Source organism: Hemitrygon akajei, chromosome 9 (assembly GCF_048418815.1).
Source record: "Hemitrygon akajei chromosome 9, sHemAka1.3, whole genome shotgun sequence".
Lineage (NCBI taxonomy): Eukaryota > Metazoa > Chordata > Chondrichthyes > Myliobatiformes > Dasyatidae > Hemitrygon > Hemitrygon akajei.
Window position 1 is genome coordinate 69,217,453 of NC_133132.1, and position 22,243 is coordinate 69,239,695.

The 22,243-nt window shown below is 43.4% G+C and overlaps 1 protein-coding gene across 1 annotated transcript in view; it reads left to right on the plus strand.

Moving 5' to 3' along the window:
- Nucleotides 1–22,243, plus strand: part of LOC140732660 (dynein axonemal heavy chain 6-like) — a 549,473-nt gene that overhangs the window by 177,891 nt on the left and 349,339 nt on the right. The window contains 2 exon segments of the mRNA XM_073055353.1: nucleotides 11,645–11,895; nucleotides 13,644–13,875. Of these exon segments, the coding sequence (XP_072911454.1) occupies nucleotides 11,645–11,895; nucleotides 13,644–13,875 (483 nt within the window).

The window sequence follows — 22,243 nt, forward strand, 5'->3', positions numbered from 1 at the left end:
CTATTTTGCCTGTTATTTCCTCAAAAAATTCCAGAGGATTTGTCAGGCAAGATTTCCCCTTAAGGAAACCATGTTGACTATGGCCTATTTTTATCATGTTCCTTCAAGTACCTTGAAACCTCATCCTTAATAATGGACTCTAACATCTTTCCAACCACTGAATTCAGGCTAACTGGCCTATAATTTGCTGCATTTTTTTTTAACTTTGACTTCCCTTGTCAGCCTAGGTCACCTCATCCTCCCTTTAGAATACTACTTCTTCCTTGGGTTGTATTTATCCTGTGCTTCTGAATTGCTCCCAGGAACTCCAGCCTTTGCTGTTTATTAGTGTCCCCTTCCAATCAACTTTGGCTAGATCCTCTCTCATACCTCTGAAAGTCCCTTCACTCCACTATAAACTGATACATCTAATTTAGTTTCTCCCTCTCAAACTACAGGGTAAATTCTGTCATATTATGATCACTGCCTCCTAAGGTTCTTCCATCTTAAGCTTCCTAATCAAACCTGGTTTGTTACACAACACCCAACCCTGAATAACTTTTTCCCTAATGTGCTCAACCACAAGATGTTCTAAAAATCCATCTTGTATGCATTCTACAAATTCCTTTTCTTGGGATCCAGTCCAACCTGATTTTCCCAAACTACTTACATATTGAAACCCCCCCCATGACTGTTATAACATTGTTCTTTCTATCTTCCTTTATTTTGTAGCCCACATCCTGGCTACTGTTTGGACTCCTGTATATAACTCCAATCAGGTTATTTTTTACCCTTGCAGTTTCTTAATTCTACCTACAAGGATTCTACAGCTTCTGATCCTATGTTCCCCCCCCCCCCCAATGATTTGATTTAATTTTTTACCAACAGAGCTACCCACCACCTCTGCCTACCTGTCTGTCTTTTGATACAATATGTATTCTTGGATGTTAGCTATGATCTTCTTCCAGCCATGACTCAGTGATGCCCATAACATCATACCTGCCAATTTCTAACTGCACTACAAGATCATTTATGTTATTATGTAAACTGCCTTAGCAAACACTGAAGCAAAGCATTCATTAAGGACTTACCTTACTTCCTTCATCTGCAAGCACATGCGTTCTCCTTTGTCCTTTAGCAGCCCTACCTTCACTCTAGTCATCCTCCTGTTCTTCCCATATTTGTAGAACGCCCTTGGTATTTTCTTTAATCCTACTTACAAAGGCCTTCTCATGTCCGCTTCTAGCTCTCCTAAATCCCATCTTACGCTCCTTCCCAGACTCTTGAGACTCTTAATTCTCAAGAGTCCTGTCTGATTTTAGCTTCCTAAACTTTAAGAATGCATCCTTCTTCCTTTAACTAAATGCTCCACTTCTCTTGTCAACCATGGTTCCTTTACCCTATTGTCCTTTCCCTGTCTCAGTGGGACAAATCAATCCAGAAATCCATGCAAGTTTTCTCTAAACAGTCTCTTCATTTCTGCAGTGCATTTCCCTGAGAATATCTGTTCCCAGTTTACGCTCCAAAGTTCTTGCCTAATACCATCATAATAAGGCCTCCCTCAATTAAATAGTTTCCATATCACCTGTTCTTATCCTTGGCCATGGCAATGCTGCAGCTGAGGGAGTTGCAGTTACTACTTCCAAAATGCTCGCTCACAAAAAGCCTAGCATCCAACCTGGTTCATTGCCTGGTAGGTATGGCCTCTCCTCTAGTCTGTCTGCCATCATACTGTGACCGGTGTCCTTCCTGGACACACCTAATAACTTCTTCCCTGTCTAACCCTTTTGCACTACAGAGGTGCCAAACAATATTAAGGAAGACCATAAGACACAGGAGGAGAATTAGGTCATTCAGCCCATCAAGTCTGCTCCGCCATTCCATCATGGCTGATCCCAGATCCTACACAACCCCATGCACTTGCCTTCTCACTATATCCTTTGATGCCCTGATCGATCAGGAAATGATCTACTTCCACCTTGCATGGGCTTGGCCTCCACCACAGTCTGTAGCAAAGCATCCCATAGACTTTCTACACTCTAGCCAAAAAAATTCTTCCTTATCTCTGTTCTAAAGGGTCGCCCTTCAGTTTTGAGGCTGTGCCCTCTAGTTCTGGATAACCCCACCATATGAAACATCCTCTCCACATCCCCCCATCTAGTTCTTTCAACATTCTGTAAGTTTCAGTCACTTAAGAAGATGAAGTTATTTATGACAACAGTCCTGTCATTTTTGCACCTTTTCAAAATCTCTCTGCTGATCTGCTCCTCAGAATTCTTGTGACTATTGGGACATCCCACAATCGAATACCCACAATAGTGTGATTGCTCCTTCCTGTTTCTGACTCAGTCGATGATTCCACCATGATGTCTTCTCTTTCTGCAGCTGTGATACTACCCATGATCAGCAATGCCACTCACCCTTCTTTCTTTACCTCCCTCCCTGTCCCTTTTGAAACAACTTAACCATGGAACATCAAGCAGCCAATTCTGCACTTGTGAAAGCCAAGTAAGTCTCTGCAATGGCCACAACATCATACTTCCAAGCACCAATCCATGTTCTAAGCTCATCACTTTTATTCTTAATAATTCTTGGATTGAAGTAGATACCTTGCTACCCATCCAACTGATTGTATTTATACCCTATTCACTACCCACCTTTCTTCACACTCTCTCTCCCATTGTATCTACCTTTGCACTAACTGCTCCATCATCTGATTTATCCTCTGCCAAGCCAGTTTGAACCCTCCCCAATAGCTCTAGCAACATTGGTTCCTCTTGAGTTCAGGTGTAACCCATCCCTTTTATACAGCTTATTCCTTCCCTAAGAGATCACAATGATCCACAAGTCACAGAGTATAGATGTGGCAGGTCTCTGGTTACTTCCTTCTGTGCTTCCAATACCTGCAAAAGAAAACCTTTCAAGGACTTTGTCAATGCTATGCAGTAAGTAGGTCAACCCATTCCTATCTCATGGGAGACAGTCTAGACACTCTTTTGGGTCTGGACCTTTGATAGACTTCCTTGCTGTTCACTGCTCCTCAAATCTTGGTGTAATCCACACATTTCCTGATCCAGTTTAGCAAGTTATTACTGTTAACCTTTCCTCATTTCTTTCACCAGTTCCCTGGTGGTGTGGTCCATTATCACTCAACATCATCTCGAGTATTTCAAATCTAGGAACAATGTATTTTAGCAGAGCCATCTTTTCTCCTTGTGGGATAAGTTTCTAGAAAACTTATCTGTTATCACCAGTACATAATGCATCCACCTTGCATTTAGAATTCAGCATAAAATCCATATGCACAAAGGGACCCCATGTTGGGGCTTTAAAACAGGTACACATTTTTGCCAGGTGTTTTTGCCACGTTATATTTTTGACAAATCATGCATTTCATACTAACCTGTCAGTGCAAGCAGCAAAGCCTGTTGCATATCAGATTTGTTGAATGATATGACTCAACCCTATTTTTGTCACATGTGTAAAAGAATGACACACATGGGCAAGCCAAAAGAGCAGGTTCCTGGGATCAACCACACAACCATTGTGGGTGATCCAAAGAATTTTGGTTGTTTTGATAACAGCCAATCTTCTGCAAATTTGACTTTCCCCCATTATCATCATTTTACAAACTTGACACTTCATCAATAAAACTTCATCAAATTGGCCCCTCTATTTCTGTTGCTGATGGTGGTTTTGGTGCTGGCAATGCTGTAAAACACTCATAACCTTAGGCAATGGTATGTCGTTCCATCCAATATAAGCAGTAAAGAATATTTGCTTAATATGCAGTTGCAACCCATTTACAATCAACATGGCCTGCCCTGATTAGGGCTGAAGCTTGAATGACTGTCAAATACTTCTCACATGTGCTCAACATAATCACCAAGTCCTCATCTGATTTTTGCAATGTGCTATTGATTTTGTGCTAATCAATAATGGACACTAAACATCCTTCACTATGGTCAGAACATTACCCCATTTAGTTTGGCCTCCAACAGTACCTTCTGACCATTTGCAATTTTGGATACTTGTGTCTAGTTCCTAAGGTCCATCATTACCTCAATATCCACTTTTAAAATCTCCATCTTATGCCGGAAACATGCCATGTCTTCATGGGATTAGGCATGTAATCTACTGTGGATCTTAATTCAGGGAATGTCCAGATTCTTTAAACATGGATGGAAAGACAATCATTATGTATCTTTTTATTATGGTTGGTATTTAAAGATTTGAGGGTCGTAATTGCACGCCATGTGCCAACAAAATATTTGTGCATTTTATTTTGAGTACGTGTGCAATAACAGAGACTTACTGCTCACAGCAAGGACCCATATGTATACTAAGGGCAGAAGGACTTTGCATAAGCAAAACCGTACCTCTATGTATACTCAGTGGCCACTTTATTAGGTACACCTATACACCTGCTTGTTAATGACAATCATGTGGCAGCATCTCGGTGCATAAAAACATCCAGGCATGGCCAAGAGGTTGAGATGTTGTTCAAAGCTGACAGGAAGGCAAAAGTAACTTAAATTAACCATGCATTACAATCCTGGTGTACTGAAGAGCATCTCTGAACATACTACACATTGAACCTTGAAATAGATGGGCTACAGCAGCAGAAGGCCACAAACATGTATGCAGTGTCCACTTTATTAGGTACAGAAGATACATAATAAGTGGTCACTGAATGGCTATTTTGGTTAAGTCTTCTGTGGTTCAGCCACTACAACTCAGTCTCGCTCAGGCAGTAAGGCATGCCATCTTGATGGAACCTCCAAATAAACTATTGTAAATAACTTGAGCATACCAAATGTTAATTCAAAATCCTTCTTTTATTACCTTTGTAACAATGGGGCAGTGAGAGTAGATCATACTTTCGACCAAACTGATTCAACACACTTTTTTTTAATAGTTCCTTCTTAGACATTGTCTTCTTGTTCAGTATATTTCAATGCCCTGTGATGGGTCACATAGAGTTCAGTTGCAAAGACAATGACAAAAACAGACTCAACCATAACTGCACATTCATTCCAAGTGGTTATATATTATTGATAGATTTGGCAGTTCTGTAGCATGTATGTGTTGTTGATCATTAACCCCTTTGCCATCAATTTGTTCATACTTTTTCACAGCATCTTATCTAACAAGTCATAAAAACAAATTATTCTTTATTCATTGCTGCTGACTTTAAATAATAAAACTCCTTGTTTGGTTTGTAATGATAGCTGACCACCACCACCTGAATGAGACAGGAATTGACAACCAATGACAGGCTGTATGAGTAACATCCAGAATCCAATGTTCAGAATAGGCCCTGGCAGGAAACCTCCCTTTGATCTATATTGCCTTGAAAGCTATCAGTAGCATTAGTAACTTAAATTCTAGGTTTTCACAGAGTCCATTTTGATCTTCCATGTACCCTAAATTTGATTTACAGGATCATAATTGATAAATTGATTTCTTATTGTTATATGTACAAAGGTACAATGACAAACTTTGTTTGCATGTCATCCATACAGATCATTTCATTACAACAATACATTGAAGTAGTACAAGTAAAAACAATAATAGAATGCAGAAAAAGGTGTTACAGATACAGCGTAAGTGCAGTGCAGACGGACAATAATTTGCAACATCATAATGAGGTTGATCTTACTGTACTAGTGGATCATTCAATAGTCTTATAACAGTGGGATAGAAGCTGTCCTTGAGCCTAGTGCAATGCGCCTTCAGGCTTTTGTATCTTCTGCCCAAGAGACGAGGGGAGAAGAGAGAATGTTCGGGGTGGTGAGAGTCTTTGATCATGTTGGCTGCTTTATTGAATCAGCAAGAAGTGTAGACAAAGTCTATAGAGGTTTCCATGATATACTAAACTGTGTACACAACTCTTGGCGGTTTTTTTTTACAGAATTGAACAAAGGAATTGCAATACAATCTGTGATGTATCTGCATAGGATGCTTTCTATGGTACATTGATAAAAATTGGTGAAAGTTAAAGGGGACATGCAAAATTTTTAGCCTGTTTGGGAAGTTGGTGAGCATTCCTGGCCACAATGTCGATAGATTCATGTTAAAGAAGGAAGCCGTTTACAGGGATAACAGAGAAAGCTCGAAACACTCAGTGGGTGAGGGGGAAATTATAGTCAATGTTTCAGGACAAAAATCTTATTTAAAACTGGAAATGTAAGAAAACAAGTGTATTTAAGCTACAGAGAGGGGGAGAAGGGAGGGAGTGTCTGCTATAGGGTGCTGACCATAGTTGTCAGGTGAAAATTACTTGGAAAAGTGACATTGGGAGATAGAAAAGTAAAATGAAACTAACTGAAACAGAAAGATGCAGTCACTTTGGCAGAGAGAGGGAAAAGGGGGCAGGATTGTAGCTAAAACTGAAAGTTTCATATTATGGCCCAAAAGCTGTAATACAAAAGGTGGAATGCTATATCGAAAACATAGCTGGAGCAAAATAGGAGCCAGAAACAGAGATCTCAGAGTGGGTGTGTGGCAGAGAACTAATTGGGAAGAATCACCTTTGTAGTCCCTCATTCTGCATTAGTTTACCTTGATACAGAAGAGACCACAACACACACACTGAATTCAGTACTAGAAATCAGAAGTGGACAGGAACATGGATCCAAAAATTTTAGAAGGTTATGGACCAAACTGTTGGCAAGTGGGACTAGCTTGGATGGGACTTCTTGGTTGGCATAGACCAGTTGGACCAAAGGGACTGTTTCAATGTTGTACAACTCTATGAAAGGTGGCGATCAGCAATCCTCCGGTTGTGGTTGGCTGAGCAGAGTAGGGCAGCGTGTGCATCCTTCCAGATCATGTGGCACCGGTGGAGATGGGCCTGAACAGAAGGCACAGCAATGTCATCTTCATGTACGGGAAACGGAGGGGTTTGGTAACCAAGGGAGCATTCGAAGGGAGACATTCTGGTGGCGGTGCTGACCAGGGAGTTGTGGGCATACTCGACCCAAACGAGATGGGTGCTTCAGGATGACGGGTTGTCGGCAGTTATACAGCGCAGTGTTTCTTCCAAATCCTGGTTTGCTCATTCTGTTTGACCATTAATCTGTGGATGGAAGCCGGAAGACAGGTTTACTGAGGCTCCTAGGGCTTGACAAAAGGATCTCCAGACTTGAGAGATGAGTTGGGGACCCCAGTCAGAAATAATGTCAGAGGGGATTCCATGCAAACAGAAGACGTGATGAACAAGGAGGTCAACTGTCTCACGGGCTGTAGGGAGTTTGGGAAAGGCTACGAAATGCACAGCTTTGGAGAAGTGGTCCAACACGGTGAGTACGGCAGTGTTCCCATGTGAAGGGGTAGTCCAGTAACAAAATCCAGTGCAATGTGAGACCAAGGGTGGCCAGGGACAGGTAGGGGATGAAGCAACCCAGCAGGTGGTCAGTGGGAGGCTTTTCCACGGGCAGACACAGAACAGGCAGAGACGAAGGAGCGAGTGTCAGCATCCATGGAGGGCCACCAGAAATGTCTCTTCAGAAGGGACAGAGTTTGATCGATTTTGGGATGGCAGGCGAAACAAGAAGTGTGCCTCCACTGGAGAACCTGAGACCAAACCAAGTCAGGCATGAAGAGGCGATTGGAGGGTCCATTGCCTGGGTCAGGTTGAGTCCATTGGGCCTCTTTGACTATGGATTCAATCTCCCAGTTGAGGGCAGCCACTACATAGGATGGTGGAAGGATAGTCTCGGGGTTGGGAAGGCCCTCTTCGGAGATGTATTGACGGGAGAGAGCATCGGGCTTCCTGTTCTTGGACCCGAGACGATAGGTGAGTGTGAATCTAAAACGGCCAAAAAATAGTGCCCAACGGGCTTGGCGGGAATTCAGGCATTTGGCAGTTTGGATGTATGCGAGATTCTAATCAGTCCAGATGATGAATGGATGTTATACTCCCTCCAGCCAGTGCCTCCACTCCTCCAAAGCGAGTTTGACGGCCAGTAACTCCCGGTTCCCTACATCGTAGTTCCGTTCAGCGGGGGATAGCTGGTGAGAAAAGAGGGCGCAGGGATGGAGTTTTTGGTCAGGGCTGGAGTGTTGGGAGAGGACCACTCCCACCCCAGAGTTGGAGGTGCCGATTTCCACAATGAATTGGCGAGAGGGATCTGGTTGGACCAGGATGGGAGTGGAAGTGAACCACCTCTTCAGCTCCAAGATGGCTGAGTCTGCTTCGGGGGTCCAGTGAAAAGCAGTCATAGGAGAGGCGAGTCGAGGAAGGGCGCTGCCACCAGGCTGTAATCCCTGATGAAGCGACAATAAAAGTTTGCAAACCACAGAAATTGCTTGATTTGTTTGAGCGTCATGGGTTTTGGCCACTTCGCCACCACCCAGATCTTTTCGGGATCCATCCTCATTTACCCGCTCTCGATGATGTACTCCAGGAAACTGACAGAAGGAACATGAAACTCACACTTCTCAGCCTTCATGAATAGATTGTTCTCCCAAAGCCTCTGCAGAACCTGACGGACATGGTGGGTGTGTTCCTGAAGACTGCTGGAGAAGGTTAAGATGTCGTCCAAATAAGCAAAAACGAAACTAATAAAGTCCCTAATGACATCGTTTATCAGAGCTTGGAAGATGGTGGGGGCATTGGTGAGACCGAATGGCATGACCAGGTATTTGAAGTGACCAAGAGGGGTGTTAAAAGCTGTTTTCCACTCATCTCCCTCCCTTATCCTGACCAGGTGGTAGGCACTTCGTAGGTCCAACTTAGAAAAGATGGTGGCTCCATGAAGGGGTTCAAAAGTAGAGTTGATAAGGGGCAGTGGATACTTATTCTTTATGGTTATGCTACTCAAGCCCTGGTAGTCAATGCAGGGGTGCAGTGAGCCGTCTTTCTTCCCCACAAAGAAGAAACCTGTGCCTACAGGAGAAGATGAGGGTTGGATAATGCCTGCCGCAAGAGAGTTATTTAGGTAAGCCTCCATTGCTTCCCTTTCTGGCCGGGGCAAATTATATAGATGACTGGTAATTAGAGGTACTCCGGGAAGAAGGTCAATTGCGCAATCATAAGGGCAGTGTGGAGGCAGGGAAAGAGCCCGTTGTTTGCTGAACACTTCTCCCAGATCATGATACTCTGCTGTAACCTTGGGATAAGTCAGGGGTTTCAGCGGCAGATGAGGTCGCGGTGACTTTCACAGGGGAAAGGGCCGATTGTAGACAAGTGGAGTGACAGAAAGGACTCTAGCTGGCTACCTTCCCAGTGAACCAGTCAATGTGGGGATTATGGCGGCTTAACCAGGGGTACCCAAGAACTATAGGAGCTTGAGGAGAGGAAATTAGGTTAAATTGTACCTGTTCCCAATGGTTCCCAGAGAGAATAAGAGACAGGGGTGGTGTGCAGTCTGTGACTTGGGCCAGAAGTCTACCGTCCAGTGCCCGGGCTTCCAGAGGGGTACTCAATGGCTCCCAAGGAATTCCGGCCTGGGAAGCTATGTTTTCATCCAAAATGTTTCTCTCAGTGCCGGAGTCCACTAGGGCTGACAGAGGCAAGGACTGTTGGTTGTAACGTAAAGTAGCTTGGATCTGCATCTGGGTTTGGGGGATGGAAGGGAATGTTGTCTGGCTCACCAGGGTCGCACTTTCTAATGGTGAGCCCTCCCTTTTGGCCGAAGGAAACAGGTAGCACGGAAGTGGCTGGACTGGCCGCAATAGAGACACTCCCCCATTCTCAATCTCCGGAGTCGCTCTGTGGAAGAAAGATGGTTCTGTCCCAGCTGCATGGGTTCCTCTCCTGGGCCGTGGAAACGGCTGGGCTGGGAGCTGTTCTAGGGGCAGGAGAAGAGAGGCTTGTGCTGGTGGGAGACGGTAATGAGTGCCATGGAGTAGCCAAAGGTGGTGGACGACCAGTTCTTTCTCTATGGCATTCTTGAAGATGATTGTCCAACCTGGTGGCTAGGGAGAACAAGGAATCCAGGCTGTCAGTGACATCTCTTGCCACCAACTCATTTTTCACCATGTCAATGAGACCATTCCGAAATACCCCTTGGAGTGCCTAATCATTCCACCCCGAGTCGGCCACTAACATCTGGAACTCCACAGAATACTCGGCAACACTGCATGAGCCCTGATAGAGAGTGAGTAGATACTTAGCGGCATCTTTACCACAGACTGGGTGGTCAAAGATCTTCATCATCTCCGCGATAAAGGTGGGGAAAGAAGAGCAGATATCCCGTTGATTATCCCAAACAGCTGTAGCCCATGCTAAGGCACTTCACTGCAACCACCTCATGATATAAGCTATCTTTGACTTATCTGCGGAGTACGTGGATGACTGCTGTTCGAACACCAAGGAGCATTACAGAAGGAAGTATTCCCCAAATCCCCAGCATAGTGTTCCATTTCAGGTACGTGCGGCTCTCTTGGCACGGGTGTTGCTGATACATAGAGGGTTGCCACTACAGGCTGTCTGGGCTGGTTAGACAGAGTTCCAGGAGTGGATGGGGTAAAATGAGTGGATATACGGTCCACCTGGTCACCGATCTTCGTTATATTAGCAGACAGGGAACGGAGGTTCTCCACGACATCCCGGAGGAGTTGATCGTGCAGTCCCAGTTGGGAGCCCTGGCTGGCGAGGGCTTGTTGCAGAGTATTCGTGTCCGCTGGGTCCATAGTGGCCAGATCATTCTGTTGCAATGAATGAATGAAGCGAACCTAAGTGCAGGACACAGGCATGGAGATTGAGTTAGGATGCTTACGCAGATGTGAACGTTGAACAGCAAACAAGAAGGATCTTGACACGGAGCCTTAACACAGAGAGATGGAGGAGAAACAGAGAAACTGGAGCAAAGCTTAAACACACAGTCCTAAGCGGCTGGGAAACGTTAATTACCACACAGGCAAAACCAACCATCTGGCGACTAGTGGTTGTGATGCCGGGGTTCTAATGCTGCAGGTCTTGATGTGCCATCATCAAAGAGAATTAGAAGCAAATGGGAAATTAGCAGTCGGAACCATGGCATAATCAAAGGAAATTAGGAGAAAGATAGGGAATTAATGATCGGGACCGTGACAGTAACAACTATAAAGAAAGTGCAGTGCAAGCAAACAACAAGGTTCAAGGGGTGTGATGAAATGGATTGTGACATCAAGAGTTTATCTTTACTGTACAAGAGTGTTGGAACATGTGGTGGTGGAATCCTGTTGAAGGGGGTGAAAATTATGGAGGACAATCTGTTAAATATGGAACCAATTGGGGAGGATGGTGAAGATATGGGAAATCCTATCCTTGTTCTGATTGAAAGAAGAAGGGTGAGAACATGAATGTAGGAAATAGAAGAGGTACATTTGTGAGCTGTATCAGGTGTGATAGGAGAAAGTCATTGTTGAGGAAAACAAATACTTCAAGGCACTGATGTGGAAAGTCTCTTCAAGAATCCTTCAATCATGAGTTATCCGACTCATCATGAGTTATCTAATTGTCCTCCCCTCCAGAGCACAATGTTTCATAGCTAATTTCCCTTTGAAAGTAATTATTGATGATGTTGACACTATCCTTCTAGACCACAATAGCTTAAGGTGGTTAATACAGCATGCAAGCCCTCAAATCTCATTGGGTTTGGTATTTTTTGTTTCAAAACAAAAGGGCAAGCAGCACCTTACCCATCTGAAATTTGCTGTTTTTGTGTTGGTGCAGAGCCAGATAATGTTCAACCGAGATTGCATGAACTGCTTCCGTGGGACCAAGCCACAAAGCCAGCTACAGGAAGTCCATCTAGAGCTGATGAATAGGCTTGATATGTTGGCTGAGCTTGTGTGTGTGCCTCTGCGACCCTCTCAAGAGACAGTGTTGGAGAGTCTGGTAACCATCAATGTACACTGCCGTGATGTGCTGGGTGACTTAATTGTTAAGAAGGTCTTCAAAACAGAAGATTTTGAGTGGACCAGGTAATAATCAGTCTGAAAAGCAATATTGCAGTTAGACACACTGGGGAGTCTGCCAGCCCCTCTGTCTCCAGTCTCCATCAGGGTTGTGGGCAGAATGGCATAATTTAAATATCAGTTGAAGGAGTACAGTGATTCTGTGGATAGAAGGTAGTTGCCTTGGGTAATGTGGAGGGTCTGTAGTGACCAGCTGGCTTAACGTCAGCTCTTCATAGACAGTCAGGTTTCCTTCAGGGGTAGAGGCTTGGGATGGGGTTGTCCAGCCTGAGATTCAGCTAGCTATTCAGCCCTCACTGGATATGGTCCTTAAGTGGCCATTATATGTCCTCCCTCTTCCACTTATCCTGCCCACCAGCTCCAAGCATTCATCACCTGACTTGCCAACCATTCCTTATCTACCATTTGGTCATTCAACTCACCATTCTTGCTGAATATCTCCCCTACCATTAGTCACCCAACTTTTCCATTCCTGCACATTCTTCCCCTGCCTCATTTGATTATTTTGGCCACTTTCCTGATGCAGCGAGAAGTATATAAGGAAGTCTATGGAGGGGAAGTTGTTTGCCATGATGTGCTGAACTGTGTCCACAACTCACTGCAGTTTCTTGCAATCTTTGCAGAACAGTTGCCATACCAAGTTTTGATGCCTACTGATAGGATCCTTTCTATGGTGCATCAATAAAAATTGGTAAGGGTTAAAAGAGACATGCCAATTTTCTTTAGCCTCCTAAAGATGTAGAAGCACAGGTGCACCTTCTAGGGCATGGCATCTATCTGGTTGAACTAGGACGGGGTGTCAGTGATGTAGACTCCTAGGAACTTGAAACTCTCTGCCTCACTGCCATTGATGTAAAATGGAATAGAACCATAGAGTAAAATAACAAATAAATAGGGCTTTTAGTCCAACAAGTTCATGTCAGCCAAGATTCCCATCTAAGCTAGTCCTATTTGTCTGTGTTTGACCCATTTCCACATAAACCTTTCCTATCAATGTTCCTGTCCAAGTGTCCTAGCTCAAACATTTGATTTAACAGCACATTCCGTATACTGTACGCACCAAGCTTTTTGAGGAAAAGTTGCCCTTCATGTCCCTTTAAAACTTTTCTCCTCTCACCCACACCTATGCCCTTTAGTTTTTGATTCCTCTTCCCTGAGAAAGTTCTGTTGAAAGGGCTTTCATTTTTCATAAATGCTGCCTGAACTGCTGAGTGTTTGCAGCATTTTTAAAGATGTGATGTTGCCACATTGTTCATTTTCAAAGTTATCTGAAGACCCTGACACACTTACTCTTGCAGAATGTTTTATTCCTGAGCTATCCCAGCAATTATTTCTCATTTATTATGTACATTTATCACTGCCTAATATATAGAGGCAGCATATGCACACTGTGGTATGCATATTGTTTATACATAATATAAATTGTGTAGATGTTTAAACACATGATGTATGCATACATAGAGAATATACACTATTTATTTAAGCATGTTATACTGCATATACATCTGTATATATGTTCTTGTGTATATAGGAGTAGGTGGATAGACCTTCCACAAAGGTAACTTTTTGCATTGTAGACAGTATTATGAATTGAATATATTTATAAAGAAACAGTAATTGACAGTCCCTGCTGCAGCTCGAAGCCCAGTGGGTGCATTTGTAAGATGCATTGTGACTTAGGGTTATTGTCATCTTACTGAAATATGTGTGTTTGAAAGGCATGGAGTAGCTCTGACAGAAAATTTGTGTTTTAGGCAATTGCGTTATGAATGGAACACGCAGAACAACTCTTGCTACGTAATGCACACCAAAAGCTCCTTCATCTATGGCTATGAGTATCTTGGCTGCTCTCCCCGATTAGTAATCACTCCACTGACTGACCGCTGCTGGCTAACTCTGACTGGAGCCCTGAACTTCAACCTCGGAGGCTTGCCATCAGGACCATCAGGGACAGGCAAAACAGCAACAGTCAAAGACCTCGCTAAAGTAAGTGTTCAGTGCTGAGCAACGATCAGAAAATTATCTTTCCCATAACTCTAATTCCCTTCTAACATTTTATAGCATGTTATTTAGTACTGGCCTCCTTTATCTCCTATTGTAGTGGAGACTTAAGCAGTGTAATAATTGGAAAAGTAAAGCATTGTGCCCAACAGATTTATCACCTGCACCAACAAACAAGATGCAGGACCTGATGTGGGGTTTCAACCCAATATGTTGGCAGGTCCTACCCCCTCCCACAGGAGCTGTTCAATCCTCTGAGTTCCTCCAGCATCTTGTTTGTTGCTCCAGGTTCCAGCATCTCCAGTCTCATGTGTCTCCAGATTTATTACCTGCTCCTGCCTTAGGTTGTTCTGCTACAAAGGGTATAAGCTTAAAATGTCAATCTAATTTCCTGCATTCTGTTCTTATCCCGCCGCCCCACCTCTCCAAGTGCTTATTAAGTGGTATTATTGTACATACCTCAAACACTTCCTCTGACAGCTCGTTCCATATACTCACCACCCTCTGTCTGAAAAAGTTACTCCTCAGGTCTCTTTTAAATCTTTTCCCTACCACCTTAATCCTATGTCTCTAGATACAAACTTCCTTACCCTACCCACCTTATCTATGTCTCTCATAATTCTTTTTTTTTCTTTTTACAATATTTTTATTCAGAAGAAAAAAACAAGATTTACAGAGTGCAACACATAGATACATCTCAACATAACTTGAGTACATTTATATATTGTAATAAAATTGATCAAAATGTTATAGCTTAACACATTAAGGTATACCACTCTGTAATCAAAAATTTAAAGATAAGTCATACATCATAAAAGAAATTTTTTATATAAAAAAAAAGTCAACCCCCTACCAACTACCAAAGAAAAAAGCTGATGGATGATAATGGATAATTAGAAAAAAAACATATTCGCTTAAGAAGAGAAGATAAAAATATACATAAAAGTCTGTGCACTGTTAAACTTTATAAATTGGAAAAGTAATTTAGGAAAGGTCCCCAGATATCATAAAAAGATTGTTTCGAATCTAAGACTGAGCAGCGGATCTTTTCTAAATTTAAATAAGACATAATATCACGTAGCCATTGAAGATGTGTAGGAGGGGTAGACTCCTTCCATTAAAGCTTACATTTTGAAACAGAAGCTGTCCAGTTTTTATCTGAATGTTTCTCCACTTTGTAATAAATGCAACTCTGCTGATGCCTCTTTAATTCATATGTTTTGGTTTTGCCCTGAAATTGAAAAGTTTTGGCGGGAAGTATTCCATACCTTCTCACAACTTTTTAGGGTCCAATTTGACCCAAATCCCCTTACTGCCTTGTTTGGTATTATTGCAAATGAAGATATAACTTTAAATACTCCTAACCTACAGGTTTTAGTTTTTACCTCTCTTTTAGCAAGAAGAGCAATCTCATAATTCTAATTACTTCAATAGGTTTCATAGGTACATATAATGTAAGAGAAATGTATATAGTATACATCCTGAAATTCTTTTTCTTCACAAACGTCCACAAAAACAGAGGAGTGCTCCAAAGAATGAATGACAATTAAACATTAGAACCCCTAAGCCCACCCCCAGCTCCACCCTCCCATGCATAAGCAGCAGCAAAGCCACGACCCTCACCCCCCCCCCCCACTCCCACTGGCAAAAAAACATCAGCGCCCTCCACTGAGCACTCGTGTGCAGCAAAGCATCAGTAAAGACCCAGACTTGCAGTACCTCAAAGACTACTTGTTCACCTGGTACTTCAACATACCACTCTCTCCCTAATAAGAGTAAAAGTGGTGTCCCCATTTCACAGCGAGAAGGGAGACATAACAAGCAACTCGCTGATTTACAATGTTAAAAGTCTGTTGCGTTGCTTTTTCCGAGCTCTGCACCCAGAGAGTTTGCACCAGAAAGGCGCAGCTCTCCAAACACACAGCCCACGGCAGCTAACCCGCTGCACCCGATGTTCTGTGTTCTTCCACAACACCTCAGTCAGGGACACTGGCCTAAAATCAGCCCATCTCCAGAGCCACCAAAATCTGGCACCCTGAAGATGTGCTAGTCTTCCAGGCTGTGTCCTTGAGATATCAAAAAGCGGCTGGTCATGAAACCCTGAGAGCAGGTCCCATTCCTGTAAAGAACCGAAGTCAGAGTGTAACTCCAGGTCAGAGTCGTCAAAAGAACCTTGAAAAGGAAAAAGAGATATCAAGGTTAGAAATCTGCTGTAAAATTATCCCTAATTCTCCTACATTCCAAGGAATAAAGACCTAGCCTGACCAACCTGTCACTGTAACCCAGGTCAAACTATGACTGGCTTTCCCCATTAATGAGCAGCAATTTTCATTCAGCAGTTTGAGTGAATGTTTGGCCAGCCTCTGGCAGAGTCTTTTGAGTGTTGTGGTTACCACCGTAGCTACATATGATAACTCAGGGAACAGGAATACCCATGTACAGTATAAAAGAATGTGGGGGCCAGAGCAGTGGCAAGTTCCTTTCTCTGAAGGATCTGAAGGAACCTGCTAGATTTGTTCAGTAAAGCCAATGACCTCCTGTATGAATCCACCATATAGAACTCTACATTGACTGGATTCAGGCTGACACATTGAAACATAAACCCTAAGATGCATCCCATTATAACTTGCCATCCCATTTTGGATAGCTGATCTATGTAAATTCAGCAACACACACTTGCAATCCTTTAACTCTGAAATAGAGTCTTATCTTGCATGGCTGTTGGAGAACAGATTTTGAGTATCTACCCTCTCATCATCTTAGTTACTTCTATTAAGTCAGCCCTCAGCATCCTTCACTCCAGGAAAATATGCTCAACCTCTGCAATCTCTCCCCATAACCAATCCAGATAACACCTTGCTGAATCACATTTTACAACTGCTATGTGCTGCTGTACATTCTCATCTTTTCTGTAGTGTGGAGGGCAGAGCTACACACAATATTCCTGATGTAGTCCTGATGCATGGTCCTTATCCCAAAACATTGACTATGTCTTTGTTTCTACAGATGCTGCCTGATCCACTGAGTTCCACCAGCAGCTTGTTTTTTTTTTGTGCTACAACCCAACCAGTGTTTTGTAAAGCTCTGGATTTATACTGCATGGAAATACCCCAACTCATTGATGCTGATCAAGTAGCCAACATAAGTTAATCTCAGTTGGCTGCATTTGGTCCGTGTCCTTCTAAACCTTTTCTATCCCTATACATCAATGTTTTTAATGTAAATCTACTCACATCTATCATGTCCTCTGTCAGCTTGTTCCATATAGCCACTACCCTCTGTGTTAGAAAAAAGTTGGCCTTTATGTTCTCTTTAAAGCTTTTCTATCTCACTTTGCTGGCGTGCCATATGCTTTTTCAAAACTTTCACATCTGACATTCTGACCCTAAAGTATAATCCAGATACATTCATATACTACACTCACTCAGAATTGCCTCTTATATAATGTTTCTTTCTTTCATTCCCCTTTGACTATGGCCTACAATGGTCTGCCGCCTATGGAACCTACTCTAAAAACTGCCTAGAAATTCCCTACCACATAGCTCTCTATTTATCTAAGCTCTATGTGTCCATCTAAGAGTCTCTTAAAAGAACCTATTGTATCTGCCTCTAACACCCATGTTGGCAGTGCATTCCACACACCCACCACTCTCTGTGTGAAAAACTAACCTCTGACATCCCCTCTGTACCTACTTCAAAGCACCTTAAAACTATGCCCCCTCATGTTAGCCATTACATTCCAGCCCTGGGAAAAAGTCACTGGCTATCCACACGATCAATGCCTCTCTTCATCTTATACACCTCTTATCAGATTACCCCGCATCCTCTGTCACTTCAAGGAGAAAAGGCCACGTTCACTCAACCTATTCTCATAAGGCCCGTTCTCCAAACCAGGCAACTTCCTTGTGCAGTGAAAATTATGACTGAGAAGGTGCTCAGGAAGCTTAAAGTCTGAGGGTGGATAAATCTCCTGGACCTGATGGAATACACCCTTGGGTTCTGAAGGAAGTAGCTGGAGAGATTGCGGGGGCATTAACAATGATCTTTCAAGAATCGATAGATTCTGGAATTGTATCCAATGATTGGAAAATTAGAAATGTTACTCCACTATTTAAGAAGGGTGGGAGGTAGCAGAAAGGAAACTGCAGACCTATTAGCCTGACATCAGTGGTTGGGAAGTTGTTGGAATCGATTGTTAGGGATGAGATTACGGAGTACCTGGAGGCACATGACAAGATAGGCCAAAGCCAGCATGGTTTTCCTGAAAGGAAAATCCTGCCTGACTAACCTACTGCAATTATTTGAGGAAATTACAAGCAGGGTAGACCAAGGAGATGCAGTGGATGTGGTGTACTTGGATTTTCAGAAGGCCTTTGACAAGGTGCTGCACATGAGGCTGCTTAGCAATATAAGAGCCCATGGAATTACAGGGAAGTTACTAGCATGGGTGGAGCATTGGCTGATCGGCAGAAAACAGAGAGTGAGAATAAAAGGATCCTATTCTAGCTGGCTGCCAGTTACCAGTGGAGTTCCACAGGGGTCGATGTTGGGACCGCTGTTTTTTACAATGTATGTCAATGATTTGGACTATTGGATTAATGGATTTGTGGCTGAATTTGCTGATGATACAAAGATAGGTGGAAGAGCAGGTAATGTTGAGGAAACAGAGAGCCTGCAGAGAGACATAGATAGTTTAGGGGAATGGGCAAAGAAGAAGTAAATGAGATACATTGTTGGAAAGTGTATGGTCATGCAGTTTGGTGGAAGAAATAAATGGGCAAACTATTATTTAGATGGGGAGAGAATTCAAAATGCAGAGGTGCAAAGGGACTTAGGAGTCCTTGTGAAGGATACCCTAAAGGTTAATGTCCAGGTTCAGTCGGTAGTGAAGAACTCAAATGAAATGTTGGCATTCATTTCTAGAGGTATAGAATATAAGAGCAGGGGGGTGATGTTGAGGCTTTATAAGGCATTCGCGAGACCACACTGAGTATTGTGTGCAGTTTTGGGCTCCTTATTTTAGAAAGGAAATACTGACATTGGAGAGGGTTAGGAGAAGATTCAAGAGAATGATTCTAGGAATGAAAGGGTTACTATATGAGGAATGTCTGGCAGCTCTTGGGCTATATTCCCTGGAGTTCAGGAGCATGAGGAGGGATCTCATAGAAACATTCTGAATGTTAAAAGGCCTGAACAGTTTAGATATGGCAAAGTTATTTCCTATGGTAGGGGAGTCTAGGATAAGAGGGCACAACTTCAGGATTGAAGGACATCTATTTAGAACAGAGATGCAGAGAAATTATTTTAGCCAGAGGGTGGTAAACCTGTGAAATTTGTTGCCATGAACAGCTGTGGAGGTCAAGTCATTGGGTGTATTTAAGGCAGAGATAGATAGACAGGTTCTTGATTAGCCAGGGTATCAAAGGGTATGGGGAGAAGGCAGGGAAGTGGGATGACTGGAAGAATTGGATCAGCACATAATTGAATGGTGGAGTAGACTCGATGGGCCAAATGGCCTACTTCTGCTCCTGTATCTTATGGTCTCATAAATCTCCTCTGTACTCTTTCTTTAGTATCCACATTCTTCCTGTAGTGAGGTGATGAGAACTGAACACAGTACTCCAAGTTGGGTTAAACTAAGGTCTTGTAAAGCTGTAACATTCCCTCACGGCTCTTGAACTCAATCCTATGGTTGATGGATGCCAACATACCATACGCCTTCTTAACAACACTGTCAACCTGCACAGAAGCTTTGAGTGTCCTATGGACACGGACCCCAAGACCTCTCTGATCCTCCACACTGCCAAGAATCTTACCATTAATATTATATTCTGTCTTCAAATTTGACTATAGATAGTCCCCGAGTTACGAACATCCAACTTACGGACAACTGGTACTTACAAACTGAAGAAGGAGACTGCCGTCCTCCATTTTAAGTCGTTGCCATTGACTCTGTGTTGAGTGTGTAACTTTGTATTTGGCTTAAATTTTTCTTAGCAAGATTCACCCTGACCCCGCCCCCTCCCACCCCCCCCCCGTTCTAGTCAGCTGGTGGCACAGTGAGATCAGCGCCGGGCTCAAGAACGGAGGTTCCCAAGTTCGATCCAGTGACAGACCGCTCCCGTGCTGGGTTGATGTCGATCCAGTGACTCCTGTACCATCTGTGCTGGGTTGATGTTGAGCTCGCAACTCGATCTCAAAAAAACACTGCTACCTCCAGTTCAAATTCCCACGTGGAATATTGTGGAGGATCAAATACCCAAACCCAACACAGCCCCCACTTGTCCCATTTAACGTGTCTCAGTGCGGACCCGGGGAATTCAGTGCGGTGGTCCTTAGGACCCAGCGGACCTTGGGACCTGCTGCCCGCGGTGTTTCTGTTCCATTGACGGGAAGTGATCACGATTGAAAATAAAGTGGAAATAATAAAGCGTTTGGAAAGAGGTGAAACGCCATCGGTCATTGGAAAAGTGTTAGGCTACAGTCGGTCAACGATCGGAACAATTTTAAAGGATAAAGGATAAAGTGAGAATAATGGAGCATGTGAAAGCTACAATTATTACTAAGCAATGCAGTGGTTTAATTATTGGAATACATACGTTTCTTAAGTGTTTTATATGCATAAAAAGGTAAAATATATACTGTTACGTACCCCGTAACTGGGTGTCTTACCAGCAAAGATAGAAGTGTCCGTTGGAGTCTGGTGGTACTATTTTCAACAGTGTTTATTAGTAAAAATATACAAATCAATATCAATGCAAATATACAGATAATACACGTTAGCAATACTAAACCTAAAATTGCGGGTATAATAATAATCAATAATAAAACAAGCTCTATCGTTGTCTAGGGGATAATGAATTGTCAGATGGAAATATAAAGTTCAGTTCAGTTCATGCAGGCTGCGGTAGTTGTCGGTCGATGTGTTGCAATTGTTGGAGAGAGAGAGAGACTAGAGAAAGAGAGCGCGCAAACAGTAACAGCTATGGTCTTTGCCGACCTTCCTTTACAATTTCGATCCGTCGATGTGTCGTTGTTGTGGCCATTCAAGTGTGACCCCTCCGTCCTTTAGCTAGACCGTTCTTCCGTGGTGGACTCAGCACCCAGGTAAGCGTGGACACACGTACAATCCCCCACCAGTCTTGCTATAAACACTGTGAGTTAAAATTTACCGACCCTTCGTTCGGTCTCCGATGTCCCACACTGTCTCGTGGGTTTCTGCTGCTCACTAGCGTTTCTCCTGGTGCGACTGAGGGGTGTTACCCCAGACCTCACTTTTACCCCCACTCACGGGGTCTTAGGTGTCAATCAGGTTGGGATGATGTAACCCATCAAGCCAGCCCACTCTGATTGTCCCCTGAGGGGTTTCAATGAATAGAACAGTATCAAGTAAACAATCCTTCTCCAAAAGACAATAGCAGTAAATCTCCTCTCTTGTCACTAGGAGACGATCCACCCTGGGTAACTCTTAGCTGTGTGTCTCTCTCTCATTCTCTTTCATGAGCTGTTATCAATAACAACTGCCCTGGCAGATTTCCTTTTGTCTCTCTTACTTCCTTGTTAGCAGCATCGAAATAGTAGCGATTTGCGATTCTCCAAAAAGGGGGGGGGGCATGGGCCACTCTGCACCCTTCTGCCCATCAGAGTTGTTCATCCTTTGTAACAATACTAAGACAAACGTTTGACTAACTGACGCTAAATAATACCAGATGTACTTGTTCTGACTTACGTACAAATCCGACTTAAAGACAGACTTAGGAACGGAACTTGTTTGTAACCCAGGGACTGCCTGTACTAAAATGAGCCACTTCACACTTATCTGGGTTGAACACCATCTGCCGCTTCTCTGCCCAGTTCTGCATCCTATCGATGTCCTGCTGTAACCTTTGACAATGCTCAGACTATCCACGACATGCCCAACTATTGTGATATACTGTCCCTGATTAGCAATGCCTCGCCCTCAGCTCTTTTACCTCCCTCCCTGTCCTTTTTTAAACATCTAAAGCACGACACACGCAGGAGCCATTCCTGCCCCTGAGACATCCAAGTCTCTGTAATGGCTACAATGATCATCATTGTATTCATCAATGTACTTGTGTATCAACCGCCCCCATCCTCTGCATCTTCACTTCAGTTCCCACCCCCCTGCAAATTTGGATTAAACCCTCCCCAATAGCATAAGCAAACCTCTCTCCCAGGATATTGGTTCCCCTCCAGTTCAGCTGCAACCTGTCCCATTTGTACAGGTCACCCCTTCCCCAGAAATGGTTCCAATGATCCAAGAACTTGAAACTCTGTCCCCTGCCCCATCTCCTCAGCCACTCATTCATCTGTGCTATCTTCCTGTTCTGAC